Source organism: Taurulus bubalis (assembly GCF_910589615.1).
Source record: "Taurulus bubalis genome assembly, chromosome: 4".
In the NCBI taxonomy this organism is placed as follows: Eukaryota; Metazoa; Chordata; class Actinopteri; order Perciformes; family Cottidae; genus Taurulus; species Taurulus bubalis.
This window is the reverse complement of record NC_136592.1, coordinates 32,063,001-32,082,429: the sequence shown is the minus strand read 5'-3', so window position 1 is coordinate 32,082,429 and position 19,429 is coordinate 32,063,001. Positions and strand designations below refer to the sequence as shown.

At 45.6% G+C, this 19,429-nt stretch overlaps 2 protein-coding genes across 2 annotated transcripts; both read left to right on the top strand.

The window, feature by feature from the left end:
• The first annotated feature begins 550 nt into the window (after nt 1–550).
• Nucleotides 551–6,021, top strand: LOC306735300 (alcohol dehydrogenase 1-like). The gene is made up of 9 exons (XM_079216759.1): nt 551–652; nt 1,367–1,468; nt 2,744–2,885; nt 3,018–3,105; nt 3,403–3,613; nt 4,375–4,635; nt 4,726–4,858; nt 5,144–5,282; nt 5,376–6,021. Exons 1-9 carry the CDS (start codon nt 635–637, stop codon nt 5,407–5,409), a joined length of 1,128 nt encoding a protein of 375 aa, XP_079072885.1. The 5' UTR covers nt 551–634; the 3' UTR covers nt 5,410–6,021.
• A 3,535-nt stretch (nt 6,022–9,556) lies between these two features.
• Nucleotides 9,557–14,802, top strand: LOC306735303 (alcohol dehydrogenase 1-like). Its single transcript, XM_079216762.1, has 9 exons — nt 9,557–9,589; nt 10,375–10,476; nt 11,831–11,972; nt 12,985–13,072; nt 13,339–13,555; nt 13,740–14,000; nt 14,232–14,364; nt 14,455–14,593; nt 14,697–14,802. Exons 1-9 carry the CDS (start codon nt 9,572–9,574, stop codon nt 14,728–14,730), a joined length of 1,134 nt encoding a protein of 377 aa, XP_079072888.1. The 5' UTR covers nt 9,557–9,571; the 3' UTR covers nt 14,731–14,802.
• Nucleotides 14,803–19,429: the final 4,627 nt, after the last annotated feature.

Sequence of the window (19,429 nt, the reverse complement as noted above, 5' to 3'; positions counted from 1 at the left end):
GATACCAGTGTAACTCCCGTCCGTCAGACCTTTTGTCGTTGTAGTCCAGACAAAACGTCTCCACCAGCTTTCTTGCAACACAGATTTGCTGACAAAAGAGAAGAGGACAATGAAATTAAATATGAAATGATCTTGAAGAAATGACCACAATATAATACAAAGCTTGACATTGTTTTTTTAAATGAGGCAATCCCCAAAGGAAGCTCACAGCAAACATTTTAGTGTGTGTGTGTGTATATATATAGCGAACCAAAGCAAAGAGAAGCTCTGATACAACACACTCCACTATATCTTTACACGTGTATTGTAATGTGATAACCTTTTGATCGAAAAAATTACAGTTGTCTTTAATAAAGAAAACATGGCTTCCACATGATTTGATGACCATACAGCGTCATCAAATACAGTAGCCCAGATCTGAGTATTAGGATCTGATAACATCAATGCTTTCGTCAGTCCCTCCCCATGTGGATGTTTGCATAAGAATGTTTTCTTGCAGCAGTATTTAAACCTCACATCCAAGGTCTCTCCTCCCCACTCTTCAGTCCAGCAGCACTTTCTCGCTCTCTCTCTTTCTTTCTCTCTCTCTCTCTCAACTCCGTCCTTAATATCTGCTTTCAGCTTTGCTGCAAAAATGGCCACAGCTGGAAAGGTAGGTATATCATTCAATAAGAGAGTATGTAATTATGTACAGCTGTGATGTTTTAATTAGTTTTTGTATGTTTAAGTATAGTCAAGAGTGTGTAGGTAGAAAAACAAAAACCTCGGACTACAAAGATTTTTTTTTTACATTCACATTTTTGTTTAATATGAGATTTTTATCCTAATATTTAATATATGATCTAATATTTTTATAATAATGAGGAGGGTAGGAATGTAGCAAGCTGATACTTGACAATGTGTTTCAGTGTTCTCACTAACAGTGTCAATTATTATCTTTGCACGTTCGACTTTAGACTTTTTCCACTTAGAGTTTTTATTTTTACTGCTGTCCCATCTGCCTCAGTGAGATATTGTACGTCCTTCTAGTTTGAAACTATCCAGACAGATTTGCACAGCTGTGGAAATTGGCACAGATGAGAAGGTAGTGAGCCAAAAAAATGATCCTGAATGTCCACTTTGGAATTTAAAAGAGACCAAAATAACTTCGAAGTGATGTTTACTTTTTCAGGAGCAGCAGTATAGAATAACAACTGTAATCTACCACCGTTAATATGCAATGAATGATTATGTTTGCTGTGCTGAAAACTTGCATGGTATAAAGTCAAAGTGGCGCCTCCTAGATGAGGGTTTGCCTTTAAATGATACACAGTTGAACTGTGGCACCCAGTAGCACCCGGTAATTCGAGATTCTCCTCCCCTGAAGGTCATCAAGTGCAAGGCAGCAGTGGCCTGGGAGCCCAACAAGCCTTTGGTGATTGAGGAGATCGAGGTAGCCCCGCCCCAGGCCAACGAGGTCCGCATCAAGGTGAGAGACGTCCACAATCGAGACATGTGTACACACACACACACACACACACACACACACAAACACAAACACAAACACAAACACACACACACACACACACACGCACGCACACAGGAAAAGTGAATGAATATCGTTCTTACTGAAGGCTTAGAAGACTTCCCCTAACTAGAAATCCAAAGGGACAACCCAGTGGTAGGCGGTCAGGGCCGGCTAAGCCTTCTCTGCTGACCTAAACAGAATCACAAAGTTATAGCTATTTTATAATTTTTTTTTTTTTTTACAAATACACTACATGTATTATAATTATGTTCCCCTATTAGCTTATTTTCTTATTGCACAGCTTCTGTCTTGTCTGTTCCTCAGCTTCTGGCTGTGCGCGGGCGCAGCTTGGCAGCTGGTTAAGGATTGATCTTATCCGATCAGATTTCACCTCTGTTTCTCTATGGTCGAAAAGCAGGTTAAACTGCATCGTGACGGCCTGCTAGGAGGGTTCTGTACGTGGGAATCAACTCATGAAAGTCTTCCTCTGGATATGTAGTGGAGAAAATAGGATGGCTTTCCACTGATGTTCATACCGGGCCCAAGTTCGTAGCTATACCCACGAAAAGTAATGTAGCGTAATTCGTAGATTTCCCACAAAATCATTTTGTATTTAATCCACGTAATCATGATACAGACCTCAAAGTCCACCACAGGGTGGGACAGAGAGGCGGTAGAAGGGTCAAAGAAAAAACGGTCTTTCACCCTGGAGACTACTGTTCTTTCCCCGTGTGCAACAAGAAGTCAACGTCCGTGAAGTCGTCACTTGCATTCTTCAGTAGTTATTTTATCCCAAACAACGATCTTTTCCCAAAACCCAATCAAGTAGTTTGGTTGTCTAAACCTAACTAAGTATAGTCTTATCCTAAACCTAACCAAGTAGTTGTGTTTAAGAAACAAACCAGAGCTAAATGCAGGGTGCCATATGTAGCCCACACTCAAAATGCTTAATACATTTTGAAACAATGGGTTTTTGATTTTCGTCAGAGGTACGATACCTATAACCCTGTAGAAATGTAGTTAGAAGTAACGTTCAGGTTCTTCTTCAGTCATACATGCTAATCTTTGCAATGTATGCTTGAGCAGATTAACATACAATCTAATCCATTCTTTGCTCCACTGGTTACTTTGCTGTGATTTCAATGGCGAATGCTTAAAGGAAGCACGATACCCAACTTTTGTCAAGAAACATCTGAATCAGCGTTTTCATTGTGTGGTCGTTTGTGTTGGGCGCAGATTGTGGCGACCGGAGTGTGCCACACAGACCTGTACCATCTGTTTGAGGGAATGAATAAAGACGGCTTCCCTGCAGTCCTCGGCCATGAGGGAGCCGGCATCGTAGAGAGCGTCGGGCCTGGAGTCACGGAGTTTCAACCGGGTCAGTTAACGCTCCCAACCTCAAAAGTTGAATTTGTCTAACAACTACATATAGCAGCTCAACATCGGATTTGTTGTTTTGTCAGTTGGCCTGAATTTCCTTTGACGTGGCAGCACTTTGTTTGAATTTCAGGAGACAAGGTCATCCCCCTGTTCATGCCCCAGTGTAGAGAATGTCGCTTCTGCAAGAGCCCTAAAGCCAACCAGTGTGTGAAAACCTGGTGAGCTCGTCTTTTTCTTCTCATCTCTTCATTGCATGAATCCAGGATGTGCTCTCATTAGTTTATAGACCCATTTGATGGGGCATTAACATAAAATTCACTGTGTCTTTACATATGTCATAGTACTCACTATGTCAGAGGAGCAACTGCGTTGTCTAATGATGGCACAGAACCACTAATTTAGTTTTTTTTCTTTTTTTTTGGCAACCAATATGTATTGCACCCTCTAATGAAACAAGAGCAATGCAAACAGTGCGTCTCAAGCCATATTTTCGTTCCAACAAATTCTCTACTCAGGGATGCTGCTGTGATGTCAGACCCAGAGTCCAGGTTCACCTGTAAGGGGAAGAAGCTGCTGCAATTTATGGGAACCAGTACCTTCTCTGAGTACACCGTTTTGAACCAGATGGCTGTGGCTAAGATCGACCCCACTGCCCCTCTGGACAAAGTCTGCCTCCTTGGCTGTGGGATCTGCACAGGATATGGAGCGGCAGTGAATACTGCTAAGGTGTGTCTGATTGACTGTCAGGGATAGTCCAACATGTATTGTTGAAGGCTAAAACCTGATGTAAGGAATTTAACCGCTCTGTTAAAGACCAGACATCTGAAATGACACATACTGTCAGTGGCACCAAAGTATCGCAGGAGAACAAATGTTTTATGAACTGATGAGCCCAAGGGCGTAGGTTTGGTCTCAGCATTGGTAGGGACCCCCCTTTTTCCCCCCCAAAAATGTGTCTGGAGCCGTAAAAGCTATTTGATATCACAGCTTATAAAGTTGTATATATAGTCATATTATATATACAAAAATTATAGTTTGTTGTATTTAGGAAATCATAGAATACTGTCATGTGTTGCCACTGTCATGTGGAACGTGTGAAACGTGGAAATGTTTTTTTCTCTCTTCTGGGCGACGAACATAGTATAGATAATAATACGAATACGTTTTCAAATATATTGTGCAAGATATTTTTTTCGTATTGGTGGGGACAATTGTGTCTTTCCCAAACTTTGGTCGTGACTAGTCCCTATGGACCCTATGCAAACCTACGCCCTTGGTAGGGGTGGGTGAAAAAATGTATACAGCATAGTATCGCGATACTTTGGGTGGCGATACTCAACATATCGCAATACTCAATATATCGCAGTATCATGACAGTATCGAATCGTGACTCAAGTATCGTGATAGTATCGAATCGTGGGACCTCTGGTGATTCCCACCCCTAGCCCTTGGATGAGCCATGTTGACTGAAGTCTGTTGTATCGTAGGTGGAACCGGGCTCCACATGTGCTGTGTTCGGCCTGGGAGCTGTGGGTTTGGCTGCGGTCATGGGCTGCAAGGCTGCAGGAGCCAAGAGGATTTTCGCCGTTGACATCAATCCGGACAAGTTCGAGAAGGCCAAGGTGTTCGGGGCGACCGACTTCGTGAACCCCAAGGATCACAGTAAACCCGTCAGCCAGGTGCTGTCCAAGATGACCGACGGAGGAGTGGACTTCTCCCTGGAGTGTGTCGGGAATGTGGAAGTCATGGTTAGTGACTTTTAAAAACCCTTCTTTTTTATTAGCTCCTCTGCAGATTTGAGACCCTTCCGGTGACTTTGTGCCGTTTCTCAAATCTAGCGCAGCGCCTTGGAGTCTTGTGTGAGCGGTTGGGGCGTCAGCGTGCTGGTTGGCTGGACGGACATGCACGACGTTGCTACTCGCCCCATTCAGCTCCTCTCTGGACGCACATGGAAGGGCTCTCTGTTTGGAGGTGAGATGCCTGTCAGATATTGTCACAGGATCAGGTTATTATTTCTGATTGGTAGTCATCTTCAAAAAGGCGGATCTTAAAAGAATAATCGTAGTATGAGCAACCATAGAGATTTGACCTCATATGGGTCTCAGATAAGCAGCTTTTTCTCTTTGACGGCAACCAGCGTTATGTCTCTTATCTATGGCCTATTAGTAGTGGTGCAGTGACGGTAAAGGGCATGTATTTTTAAGATAATACTCCATTTGCTCTTATCTTAAAAAGTGTGTGCTCCCTGTGGTTCAGGATTTAAGGGTAAGGATGGTGTACCTATGATGGTCAAAGCCTACCTGGACAAGAAGGTGAAGGTGGATGAGTTCATCACTCACAACATGGCTTTGGACCAGGTCAACGACGCCATTGAGCTGATGAAGCACGGCAAATGGTAGATAGACGTACACTCCCACACTTTCTCCGCTCTTCAGGATTTACTAACCGATTGGACAGGGTCTGAATGTTGTTTATCTTTGCTCCGCAGCATCCGGACGGTCCTGCGTGTCTCCACACAATAAGACCACTGCATCGCTTCCAGCCACGCAAAAAAACAAACATTTCATGGCTGGCAGCTATGTTTTACCGGATCTCAACACTGTATACTAATATATGCACCTAATAAAGAGATCGATCAAATAATGCACAGTGTGCGTGTGCCTGACTTTGAACACTCAACACTATTAAAACTGGATTTCTTGCCAATTGTGAGAATCATGTTGATAATATAAATCCTTATATTCTGCAGATATTTTCCATTACTCTTCATGCCTATTAAAGTTCAGGTCAGCGAGGTTAGTATAACACAGCTATGCAGCTGGAGTTGGTTGTGTCTATGAAAGGTCCAGTTCTCAAGGGAAGTCAGTCACACGCCTGCGCACTTCAACACTCACACCTGTTTATCAGTATGTTGACATTAGTGAAGCAGACGGGTCGTTGCACGGTCCAGCCTTGTGAGAAAAGATGAGAACATGGGATTCTCCTCCTCTTGACAGGATAGAGCCAATCAGATGTTAGGACGAGGCGAGACGAACCTGTGACGATAACCTGTGTATGAAAGGCCCCACTTCCGTTTGGGGGGCAGTTGTTCTTGACCCAACCTGCGTGTTGCTGTACCACTCACTGCTTTTGCAATTGCAGCGCTGAGTACTTTGCTTGTGATCATTTAGTAAATAAATATAGAGAACGAGAGAAGGTGTTGAACTGAGTTCTTCTGGAGGCTACACCAGGCATCCAATAATTAGCACGCATTAACAATGTGCAGACAAGGACACCAGATCAGTGGTTACCATGTTGCTGTTCTTTGTCAGTCAAAATAGTTTTAGGTCAGATTTAGTCAGACTAGTAAAAGTTCAAATAAAATGTGTACATATCTGCAGCAACTGCATCCTATCATAGCAGAGTAGAGGGTCACACTACCTCAGACAGCCACCTGCTGCACCACGCAGACTTTGGACAAGTACGTTAATAATCTCTAGCAATTATTGATCCACTCCTTTAGAAAAGTGAGGTATGGTTACTTTTATCCTGAATCGGCATATTCACATGTCCATTGCACTCATGTACTGTATATATATATATTTATATACATATATACATGAGTGTATGTATATATGCATGTATATGTGTATGTATACATATGTGTATATGTACATATGTGTGTATGTATATTTAGATATATAGACAAAATGTATATACATTATCATTAAAAGTTGTTTTCATGTTGAAAGAAACAAACAATGTTTATGTGACAAAAAAACCCCGCTTTTCTCCTTTCATAGTACAATAACTTGTGATCTTTCACTGTCATATAACCGAGTTAGAAAGTTCAGTTTACTTAGTGTCTTCAGTTGAAAAAGTTGGGAAATTATCTTTCAGAGTAAAGTACAAACGAATAGTTTGAACCATTAACTGTTGAGTCACAAACTATTCTCCCACATCAATGTACTCCCTTAAATCGGGTCGCAACCTTTTTGATATGAAGTGCCATCTTCAAACGTTCACAGCGTCCCGTTTCATTATGACACCACGGTAAAATCAAATGATTATCAAATGATTGTTCATTTTATTCCATCCATATAGGCAAGATTTTTTTCCATAAAAGAGAACACGCTACAAGAAGGATGCCATAATTATGAAAACAGCATCCGAGTTGATCATTGACTCTACCGACCTCCCATCAATCTTCAGCAATAAACTTGACAAACTATGGGAAGAAGGCAACGATTGCTGGCCAATCAGAGGCAGAGTAGTTGTGGGTGAGGGAGAAGAAAAAAATTAACTACAGTGAATGACTGATTTTGGCATGTGGATGAGAGGGCACATATCCAAAGAACTCTAGCACACTCATTGTGAGCGTGCTATTGGTGAAGCCACCGCGCCTACCCCCTTGTGTCTGAGGTTGCTTACCCCAGTCCTACAGCGATGCATTTCCTCACAAGGGTACCCTGCGGGTTTATGTGCTGAAAGATGTTCACCTAAATCGATTTCACTCAAGATTGCGGTATTGTAACGCCCAGCTTAGGTGAGCCTGAGAGCAACCAAATAAGGGTCAATGCTGCAGTGTTCCAGTCCACAATTAGTATTTATTGTGATCGTATCGCATAAATTATCTTCAGGGTGAGCCTGGCCCAAAACAACAAACAGAACAATCTGTGCAAGCGACCTAACTTCCCTAGTCCCCACAGTGAAACACAAGAAAGTACAGGTGTCTTACCTATCTCCCTATCAGAAAATAGTAGACAACATGGTGGAACAAAAAGGGCTTCTCACCCCTACCACTACCGACACCCTTGCTAACCCCACCACCCAAGACACGTCACAAACTATTCACAAACTATTCTCCCACATCAATGTACTCCCTTAAATCGGGTCGCAACCTTTTTGATATGAAGTGCCATCTTTAAACGTTCACAGCGTTGCGTTTCATTATGACACCACGGTAAAATTGAAATCAACGGATTGTTCATTTTATTCCATCCATATAATCATAACCAGGACATTGTAACCATAAAAGAGAACACGCCACAAGAAGGCTGCCAGCATTATGAAAACAGCATCCGAGTTGATCATGGACTCTACCGACCTCCCATCAATCTTCAGCAATATGAGAAGAAGGCAACGATTGCTGGCCAATCAGAGGCAGAGTAGTTGTGGGTGAGGGAGAAGAAAAAAATTAACTACAGTGAATGACAGGTTGCAGAACTGATTTTGGCATGTGGACGAGAGGGCACATATCCAAAGAACTCTAGCCCACTCATTGTGAGCGTGCTATTGGTGAAGCCACCGCGCCTACCCCCTTGTGTCTGAGGTTGCTTACTCCGGCCCTACAGCGATGCATTTCCTCACAAGGGTACCCTGCGGGTTTATGTGATGAAAGATGTTCACCTACCGTAAAAGTCGGGTTATACACCGCTACTACCTTCGGTCATTGTCCCCATATACACCCCGCTGTAGCCAGCTGGCGCTCATGCTAGTTCCGCGCTAACTTCCGCTAGCTCTCCGCTAGCTCTCCGCTAGCTCCCCGACAACCACCAAAGGTAGGGACCAGCCCCTGCTCTACACCTGACTTGGGCAGAGGGGACTCGGACAGTAGCAGCAGCAGCGGGGAGCTAGTAGCAGGAGCGGGGAGCTAGTAGCAGCGCTAGCTAGCGCTGCTCCTAGCTTGCTACAGCGGGACACTGACCAGAGGTAGGAGCGGCTTGTAACCCGTCTTTTACGATAAATCGATTTCACTCAAGATTGCGCTATTGTAACGCCCAGCCTAGGTGAGCCTGAGAGCAACATAACGACGAGTCTCCCCTTCTCCCCACCTCCCAAATAAGGGTCAATGCTGCAGTGTTCCAGTCCACAATTAGTATTTATTGCGATCGTATCGCATACATTATCTTCAGGATGAGCCTGGCCCAAAACAACAAACAAAACAATCTGTGCAAGTAATCTAACTTCCCTAGTCCACACAAAGAAACACAATAAAGTACAGGTGTCTTACCTATCTCCCTATCAGAAAATAGTAGACAACATGGTGGAACAAAAAGGGCTTCTCACCCCTACCACTACCGACACCCTTGCCAACCCCACCACCCAAGAATCTGTGACGTGCAGCATGGCCAGGTTTAAAGCTGGAAAGACAGGAGAGAGAACGCCGACCCCCAAAGGTTCCCTCTTAAATATCCCTGTCCAATCACCTGCAACAAAAAGCAGCACAAAGCACGGCAAAACAACAGAACAGCACCCCCTCAGGCAGGGAGGCGAACAGCATCAAGGCCCACCGCCCTCCCATGCACTCTGGGCCATAACAGCGATGCCCTTTTTCTTTTCAATCGCCTTGATAAAGTGAGGCGTGAACACTGCCCACTCAAAAAGGACCCCTATACCTTCAGGTGCAGACGTTATAATTTTGCAAGCCCGCCTGTTATTACAGACACCACTACTTCTCTCTACTGAGTAAATTAGCTCATTTACACTTTCCTGCGGTTTGAACCCAGGTGCAGCCAAGGACAATTTAATGGGAGGGAGTGGCTACAGAGTTTGAGCAACGTATACGGCCATTTCAGGAAGTCCCTGCCCATCAGGATGTCAAGCTGTTTTCTTTCCACTATATACAAATCCAGGCGTCACTTGTCTACTGTACAACCCTGAACTCCTCTCTCCCGCTTATATACCCTCATCTTTGCAGCAGAAATGGCCACAGCTGGTAAAGTGAGTATAATCTAACACGTGGCCCCTCATATGTATGGTGTTGTTATTCTTTTCCTTCTTCCTTTTTTCTTTGCAATCTGTACATGACAGTTTGCCTCAGTCACATGATCTGCCAAAATGGATCAGTACCTCACGATTTTCCTGAAGAATATTTTTCCTTTGAAAGTACTTCTGCTCGCTGTGCAGTTCACATTAGTGAGGCTGATTCAAGGGGTTGGAGTGTGCTTTCCTGTGCAGTATTTTGCAGCGTATCTGGTTACAGATAAGTCATCTTATGTAATAAGTCTCTAACTTGTAATCTCGGTCTCTCTCTGTGCCCTTGGTCGCAGGGAAGTAGCTCATGTCCTGACTTGGCACAGTTTGAACGTATCCAAACAGTTTTGTGTTGATATTGGCAAGGCGGAGGATGGCCATGATGAAACACATGAGTGATTGATTGTCGCGTGTTGATTTATCCAATCGGACACGACTGAATTACTCAGCGGTTTAATGGCGCTTATCAAAAATGTTGTTTGTCAAATAGTTTGTGGACTTTAAACTCTTGCTTTTCATGTTTGCTTTTGCCAGGACCAGCTGTAACAGAGTTAATGAAAGCGCTTACTTTTTCCTAATATTAACATTAATAATTAATAACATGACCATGACTTATTATAACGCCTGTTTCAAAGGATCGGGACAGTGTGGCTCGTTTGCTTGAAACCCTTCCTGATAAGATTTAACAGTCCTCAGTAATAATTGCCATATTTCATTGCTGGGTAATTTCATGTGCTTTTACTACCCTGTAGGTCATCAAGTGCAAGGCAGCAGTGGCCTGGGAGCCCAACAAGCCTTTGGTGATAGAGGAGGTGGAGGTAGCCCCGCCCGAGGCTAACGAGGTCCGCATCAAGGTGAGAGACGTCCACTATCAGCGCACACACATACACACACACACACACACACACACACACACACACACACACACACACACACACACACACACGCGGTGCACGTTAAGGTTCCAATATGCTGAGTATTGCTGTGACATATATTGCAATATATTTGCCATTTATTACCTTTTTTTTAAAACTGTAAATTATGCATTTTGCCAACATGTGTTGTATTTATTAAGATGACGTTTTCACACAGGTCATCCCACTTAATTCAAGCAGACAGACTGACCAAAAAAGCCTGATGGAAATGTTGCATCAAGCGTCTGACCTTTGTATTCTAGTCTCCACACTCCAATCCCCTGACTTCCCTACCTTCCAGTTGATTTGGAAGCAATTGTTTCCAAAATAATTGCAATATTAATAGTTTATGTTGTAAGAGATTGATACTTGCGTCCGTGCATCGAAACAATATTGCCAATATCTCGATGCTATGCTTTTTCGATTTTCCCTCCCACTCCTAATATACAGTAATACACATGTATACGGTTTGAACCACAAGAAGAGCTGCTGTCTTTGAGATCATGTCGGAAGGCGTGTCCTTCTCTCTGTGGCTTCCCATAGTTCGTGATCAGCTCCTCTGTCTTGCAGAAATTGAGATGGAAGTTGTTGTCCTGGCAACAAGATATCAGGGCTCTGACCTCCTCCATCTCACTGCCTCTCACAGTCCCAGGTCTCTGAGCTGGATGATGAGCTTGGAGAGTGCGATGGTATTGAATGCCGAATCAGTCAATGAAGAGCATTCTCTCATGTGTTTCTCTCCCACTTGCATTACTTATGTGCACCCCTGGATTTTGCTGTATCCGTCCAAACGACCCAAGTTGTTGCTTTGAATTTGGAAATGTTCGCACAGTAACCTTCGCTACAACCTCATCGATGCTGTTTTCCCCCATGCTATTATCCGGTCCTGGCAGCTGAATCGAGCGACAAAACAACAACAAAACCATGGCTGACTCCGGGATCAAGATGTGCAGGAGTTGTTCTCTATCATGATTGGAAAACTAGAACTGTAATAACAGACAAATACCACAATAAAAGATGAAAATTCTGAAGAAGTTTATGACACGCCGTCCGTCCTCTGCACCATCTTTTCCCCTATATCCACGGTGTGTTACGGCACTCCTTTATGTCACTCTTCCCTGGTACTGCCAATAAGGGACAATGTGCTGGAGAGGTGTATTGGTCCATAAAGAGTGATATATTTAATGTTCCAAATAGTGTTAAAGTGTTGTTCGTGCTGCTGAACCCCCTGAGAGGAAACTGGCCCCTTGCTCGTCTTTGTCTTTTCAATGTTTGGCTACTCTCTCCGATGCAGATTGTGGCGACTGCGGTGTGCCACACGGACCTGCACCACCTTCTGGAGTATATGGAAAAAGACGGCTTCCCGGTCGTCCTCGGCCACGAGGCAGCCGGCATCATAGAGAGCGTCGGGCCTGGAGTCACTGAATTTCAGCCAGGTCGAATTGAATAGTACAATATTTTGGAATACGTACATGCTTATTTGCTTGAGATGAGTGTGAGATGAGAATATTGATATGTCTCATGTCTGTTTGTTGTGTACCGTAAAAGTCGGGTTACAAGCCGCTACTAACTTCGGTCAGTGTCCCCATTAGCTCCCCGCTGTAGCCAGCTAGCGCTCTGCTAGTTCTCTGATAACCCCGAGCTCCCCGACAACCGGCTCGGGCAGAGGGGACGCGGGCAGTAGCAGCAGTGCTAGGAGCAGCAGCGCTAGGAGCAGCAGCGCTAGCAGCAGCAGCGCTAGAAGGCAGCAGCGCTAGGAGCAGCAGCGCTAGCAGCAGCAGCGCTAGCAAGCAGCAGCGCTAGGAGCAGCAGCGCTAGCAGCAGCAGCGCTAGAAGGCAGCAGCGCTAGAAGGCAGCAGCGCTAGCAGCAGCAGCGCTAGCAAGCAGCAGCGCTAGCAGCAGCGCTAGCAGCAGCGCTAGCAGCAGCGCTAGCAGCAGCAGCGCTAGCGCAGCAGCGCTAGCAAGCAGCAGCAGCACTAGAAAGCAGCAGCAGCGCTAGCAGCAGCAGCAGCAGCAGCGCTAGCAGCAGCAGCAGCAGCGCTAGCAGCAGCAGCAGCAGCGCTGCTCCTAGCTTGCTACAGCGGGGACACTGACCGGAGGTAGGAGGGGCTTGTAACCCGACTTTTACGTTAGTTTAACTTAGCTTAGCTTATTTTAGCTTAGCTTAGAGGGACTGGAAACAGCTAGCCTGGCTCTTTCCAAAGTTCTGCTATACAGTGATCAATACGGTTGGCCCGCATGAACAAAACCTCTAAAGCTCACTATTAGCAAGTTCCATCTTAATAATTAACCCATTAGCAAAATTGTAAATATTACTAATTTGGATATTTGTGGAAGTATATGAGGCATGTACACTGAGGCCTAACTGTGCCATTCAGCCAATATTTGTTTAACACCATTCTAAAAGTTTAATTAATTTGACGTGGCAACATTATTTTCGTCTTTCAGGAGACAAGGTCATTCCTCTGTTCATCTCCCAGTGTAAAGAATGTCGCTTCTGTAAGAGCCCGAAGACCAACCAGTGTGTTAAAGCATGGTGAGCTCAATACGCACTCATCTCCTCCTTCCACTTCGTTTTCTCTTCAGTCTTAACATTTCATTTTCTTTCTCTTGGCTGTGTTCTTACGGTTATAGACAATACATTGTACAAGACATTGCATTCAACGCGTATCTCTCAGTGTCGTAACTTTAGATGCTGTCAGACGATGCCACGGTACAGATAGTTGAGATCATTCTTCCTATTTTGTTCTTCATTTCCAAGCATAAAAGCTGCATATTCATTTTAATAAATTCTCGATTAAGGGTTGGTCGCCACAACGTGTTGCCACTCCCAAAGTCCAGGTTCACCTGTAAGGGGAAACAACTGCTGCAGTTTACAGGAACCAGTACCTTCTCTGAGTACACTGTGGTGAACCAGATGGCTGTGGCTAAGATCGACCCCACTGCCCCTCTGGACAAAGTCTGCCTCCTTGGCTGTGGGATCTGCACAGGATACGGAGCGGCAGTGAATACTGCTAAGGTGTGTCTGTTTGACTGAACACAGTTTATTGTTGTAGGGAAAAAACAGCTGTTATAGATAATGCATCTGAAATGACGCATACTGTCAGTGGCACCAAAGTATCTGGATAGTAATAAGAGAACAAATGTTTTAAGAACTAAGACGTCCGACCTAGCCATGTTGACTGAAGTCTGTTGTATCGTAGGTGGAACCGGGCTCCACATGTGCTGTGTTCGGCCTGGGAGCTGTGGGTTTGGCTGCGGTCATGGGCTGCAAGGCTGCAGGAGCCAAGAGGATTTTCGCCGTTGACATCAATCCGGACAAGTTCGAGAAGGCCAAGGTGTTCGGGGCGACCGACTTCGTGAACCCCAAGGATCACAGTAAACCCGTCAGCGAGGTGCTGTCCGAGATGACCGACGGAGGAGTGGACTTCTCCCTGGAGTGTGTCGGGAATGTGGGAGTCATGGTGGGGAGATTTTGATTTTATATGGTTCAAGGATATAATGAAGAGGTGTGACCTAACTATCAAAACAGTGTCCTTTAACCTAATCAAAGTAAACTGAGCCCATGTCTTCTGCTTCTTTGCAGCAGCAGTTATTGTATCATTCATTAAGTCACCAAGCCTACATTTCCTCAGCTAGTCCTTTGAACCAGTGTCCTTCTGGTAAAAAGCCTTTGTGCTGTTTCCTCCCTCTAGCGCAGCGCCTTGGAGTCTTGTGTGCAAGGTTGGGGTGTCAGTGTGATCGTCGGCTGGACAGACATGGAAGACTTTTCGGCCCGACCCGTTCAGCTCATTGGTGGACGCACATGGAAGGGCTCCGCGTTTGGAGGTGAGACCAATATGACCATCACTTTTGGGCACCGCTCATGTTAGTTGTATTCTGGATACGAGTCTTTGCTCAAGTGATTGTGTGTCCCAGGCTTTAAGGGTAAGTATGCCGTGCCTCAGATGGTCAAAGCCTACCTGGACAAAAAGGTGAAGGTGGATGAGTTCATCACTCACACCATGACTTTGGACCAGGTCAACGACGCCATTGAACTGATGAAGCACGGCAAATGGTAGATGTCCACTCCTATACTTCCTCCACCACTCATGACTTAACGACAACACAGATCAATTAAAAGTGTGTCTCCTCATTTCTCTTCTGTTTTCCTTCCACAGCATCCGGACGGTCATGACTGTTTCGCAACAATGAGACCACTGTGATGCTTTCAATGACCCCAAAGTAATCAATTCATAATACTCGTGAAAATACTAAAATATGCAGAATAAAATCAAATTACACCTGCAGTGGGCTCAGTGGCTTCCTTGTTTGAGATGTGACTTTGTCGTGTTTATCTAAAACTATCATGTTACATGAATGCAAGTCCATTTACTAAATATTCTACTGCATTGTGTTTAGTGCGACCACAGTTTTAGGTTACATTTTCTCTCCGATTTTGTCAGTTATATCAATGGCACTTACTTCAACTTGGCATCCAGTATGGAAAATATTATTTTAATATAAATTCAACTGTAATCTTAACATCAGTTTGCAGACTGGAAAGCTGGCTATCCGGTCCATTTAGAAGCGGCTGTGGTCCTTAGACCTCATTACCACCAGCAACATCCCGTCTGCCCATGCAACACATCCTCTCACGAGAGAGGTTGATGATATCTTTTGAAGAAAAAAAAAAGTTTTCTTGTTCGCTTTGTTTCTCTTCCTTTTAATAATAATTAACTATGAAGAATACGTTCTATATTTGACTGCATAGAGGAACGGCTAAATGTGATTTCCAGTTGGGGTTTGAGTAATATATGTGGATGGTACAGTGATGGAAGATTTGCGTCTATTTCTTGCAAGAAAGGAATGAAACATGTAATATCTACGTAAGGCAGTCTGCAGCAAGGTTTCTTCAACATATGAAAAAGTCACCAGCATACTTATGCATATCAGAAGTAACACCCCTTTTTGGTTGAACACTAGTAGAACTGAACTAGTCTAAATCCGATATGGTTTCTGCCCAGTAAGCATTTTTCTCACATCACAATGCAATCAACTCTCATCAATGCTAGGTTTGCACAAGATACTTAAAACGGGTTTTCCCAGGCAAATTGCGGTACGTTTTACCTCTGCTAGCTGGGCAGGCTATGTCAAGACAGAGGCTCATTGTCTTCTCTATCAGCCTCCAAATCACGTTCTGCTTATATCGGCTTCATTAGACACAAACTATTTCTCTGTGTAACTTCTAAAACCTGTTGTAACATAAGCAATGCTGTATTTTACCATTGAATGTGACTAAACTTCACAGTGGACGTGGAAAGGGATGCTTGTTTTTACTGGTTGGTTTTATTTTTTGTTAATTATTATACCGCTCCCAAATTCAAGGTGATTCATGAAAAATATTTTTTTAGTATGCATATCTTTGGAGATGCATGAACAATCAACACGGTGTAAATTGCCCACACACACTGCTCAACAGTGTGAACTACGAGCTTACAAGTAGTAGAGATGGTGTTATAGCACTGCTCCTGCATGCTGGGAATCTGTCATATTCCAGACTGTCCCTGAGTTCTGCAAAGGGTCAATTGTTAAATAAAGTGACTGTTATTGTATTTACCTATTTGAAAACGCTGAATTTACTGTTAAATTTTCCTTTCTTTGTTATTATTTACTTCCCTGTCTGCACATCATAATTCTGTCAGCCTAGACTCTTCCCACTGTTAAACATTCAGACTGTTTAACTAAACCTTCCCCTGGCAGTAAACGGATCGAAGGGGGGTTTTCACGCTGACTGATTCCAGACCAGCTGAAGCTCTTGGATGTTGTGTTGTATGTGCAGTAGCATTGGAGACCGAGGCTTTATGGGTCCAAGACAAATTTATTATCCGATCTAATTTTGTGGACTTTCCTACCCTGTCTGTGGCTCCATAAACCCCAAACCTACTGGTTCCTTTCATGTAAAATGTCTAAAAACACCAACAAAATATAGTTGTTTTTTAAAGGCAGTCATTTCCTAAAAACAGTTGGGACACTGCAGCGTTAGGCAAATATTACTCAAACAAGAGGGCGTAACACATGTTGGGTAACGTTTTCAATGTCTGCTTGGTCCACATTTGATGCTTTGGTGTTTATTTCTTTATGGCAGCAGACGGTGTGTTGTTTTGTTTGTTTCAGAGCGCTTTACTTCCTGCATTTGTGGGATTTCCCGCCAGTTGTGTTTGCCTGCCCCGTCCTGATTAGTGCCACGTGTCCGTCATTCATCCTGCAGGCGCCTCACCTCCTGCTCATCTGTTCTTAAGTACTTCCCCTGATGGTCTTTTACAACAAAACCACAAAAGGAGCTGGGACATTTTTTAATTGCAGTAAAATGAAAGTTACGAAGGTAACTACGGTTCTATGAATCCTGGATGACCGCCAGAGGCAGTGTTTTCACACTGGATATCTTCCGTCTTGTGCAGTTTGAGTACGTATACCAAAAAATGTCACGTGTGACCTCGGATGAGTCCCCAGCCGGGTATAACTTCCGGCCTCATCCTGAGATCATGTCCTGCGGAATCTTCTCGCGAAACCAAGAGATTCCGAGTGACCAAGAACTCTGGCGGTCATCCAGGATTGATAAAACTGTAGTTACCTTCGTAACTTTCGTTCTATTTCATCCTTACTGACCGCCAGAGGCAGTGTTTTCACACTGGATGACTTATACCAACAAAGTCACGAGGAATGTACAGGAACCTACCTCGTCTGACTCAGGCAGAGGAATGTGGACGAAGAACCGCACCCAATGGGTGAGGGGTGGCAACGTTCACTCTGTAGTATCTGGTAAATGTGCTCGGTGATGCCCATGAGGCCGCCACACATATATCCTCCATGGACACACCTCTCAGGGTTGCCCATGACGTGGAGACACTCCTGGTAGAATGGCCCCTTACTCCGGGCGGCAGCGCCCGGCCGTTCGCCCTGTATGCAAAGGCAATGGCTTCCACTATCCAGTGGGACAGGCGCTGTTTTGACAGGGCACAGCCCTTCCTAGGTCCCCCATAGCAGACAAAAACCTGCTCCGACCGCCGTATACCTGCGGTGGCCTCGACATAGGCTCTGAGGACCCGCACTGGGCACAGTAGCCCTGACCTCTCCTCTCCCAAATGGAGGGTTAAACTGTGCAAGCTGGATAGGTTGGTTGAGGTGAGAGCGTGTCAGCACCTTCGGAAAAAATGCTTCATTAGGCCATAGTGTAACACCTGAGCCGTCTGAGTTCCACCTCAAACAGGATTCACTCACCGACAGGGCGTGTAACTTGCCTACCCGCTTTGCCGACGTGATGGCAAGGAGAAAGACGGTCTTTGCTGACAGCCATCGCAGCTCTTCCTCTGTTGTGGGTTCAAAGGGAGGTGAGCATAGGGCGTCCAGTACCACGGACAGGTCTCATGGAGGGGCCCTCGGGGTGCTCGGAGGTCGCAGTCGCTGAGCCCCCCTCAAGAAGAGGGACACCAGCTTGTGGCTCCCCACAGTGCCGTTGTTGATCCTAGCATGCTGCCATGAGATAGCAGCTACGTAAACCCTCAGGGTAGAGGGAGACCGGACCCTATCTAGGAGGGACTGCAGAAACTCGAGTACAGTAGGCACAGGGCACTGTACTGGGTCTTCGTTGTGAACCCCGCACCAGTCGGAAAACAGCCTCCATCTACACTCGTACTGTAGACGGGTAGATGGCGCTCTGGCATTTAGAATCGTCGTCCTGACTGGTTCTGTGCAGCTGCTCAGCAGCTGGTCGGGCAGCTGGTCGAGCTGGACGCCAGGATTCGGGCATCTGCCGAGAGACGGGAGTGAGCCTTGGGGTTCCTCCAACATGCATGCAACTCCCTCAGATAGTCCTCTGAGGGATGAACAGAAAAGGTGGCAGGGGCGGGAACGCGCCTGAAGAAAGCACTAGCCGTGCGGGTTCCGGCTGCTTTAAGTCCAGTTGCAGGTGTGCCAGTGCCATGCGAATGACGGACCCCATGGAGTCGTCGACTGGCCCCTCCGAAGGAGTATGGGCTGAGGAATGGGAACCAGGCCCGGAAGAATGGGAGGCCTGCCCGTCAAGCCTAGTTTATGGTTCTCCGTCACGTCGACGCCGTAGGTACGCCGTCAACGTGACGCCGTCGTTGAGCATTCGAAGTTCTGCGTCGAGGGACCGCGTTGGTCTGCAATTAACCGCCATGCCGCCAGGGGGGTGTGTCTGTGTGGCTGTGTGGTTTCAGGGGTTATAGCCGAATTCCGGTCACAGTAAACAATGGCGACCAAGTTGGAGCGGCTGCATTAAAGTTGGAGCTCATCAATATTGAAGCGCAAATGCTTATATTGCAAATGATGAAGCGCAGGAGACAGAGAAGACGTTTGCGAAGGTGGTCTGTACGACCACTAAACCGGTCGAGGCTGGGAAAAGGCAACTGCCGGAAATTACGTTCTGAGCGGACCAATCACAACGCTTGCGGTCCGCATCAACGCGACGCGTAGTTAGGATTTTTTGGAGTTGCGCGTCAGGCTACGGCGCAGGGGTCTGCGTCGACGGCTTAGGTACGGCTTAGGTACGGCTTAGGTACGGCGTAGGTACGGCGTAGGTACGGCGTAGGTACGCCGTCGACCTGACGGAGAACCATAAACTAGGCTTCACTGTATTCAGTGAAGAAATTGCCGGACGCTGTTAATGAGACAATGTCCTCCTCTAGGACCGGTTCCTCTAGGACCGGCTCGGCCAGGGGTAGATCTGATGCCCCAGTCCCCCCCTCACTAAGGTGGAGGGTCAGGAGAAGAGACTTCATCTGAGCTAGCTCGGCAGTCAGCAGCTCCAACCTAGAAGTCAACCTTCCGGATTTAGCTCTCCTGGGGGGGGCCCTGCGGCCCCCGAGAGCCGGCGTTTGACCCGAGTCTG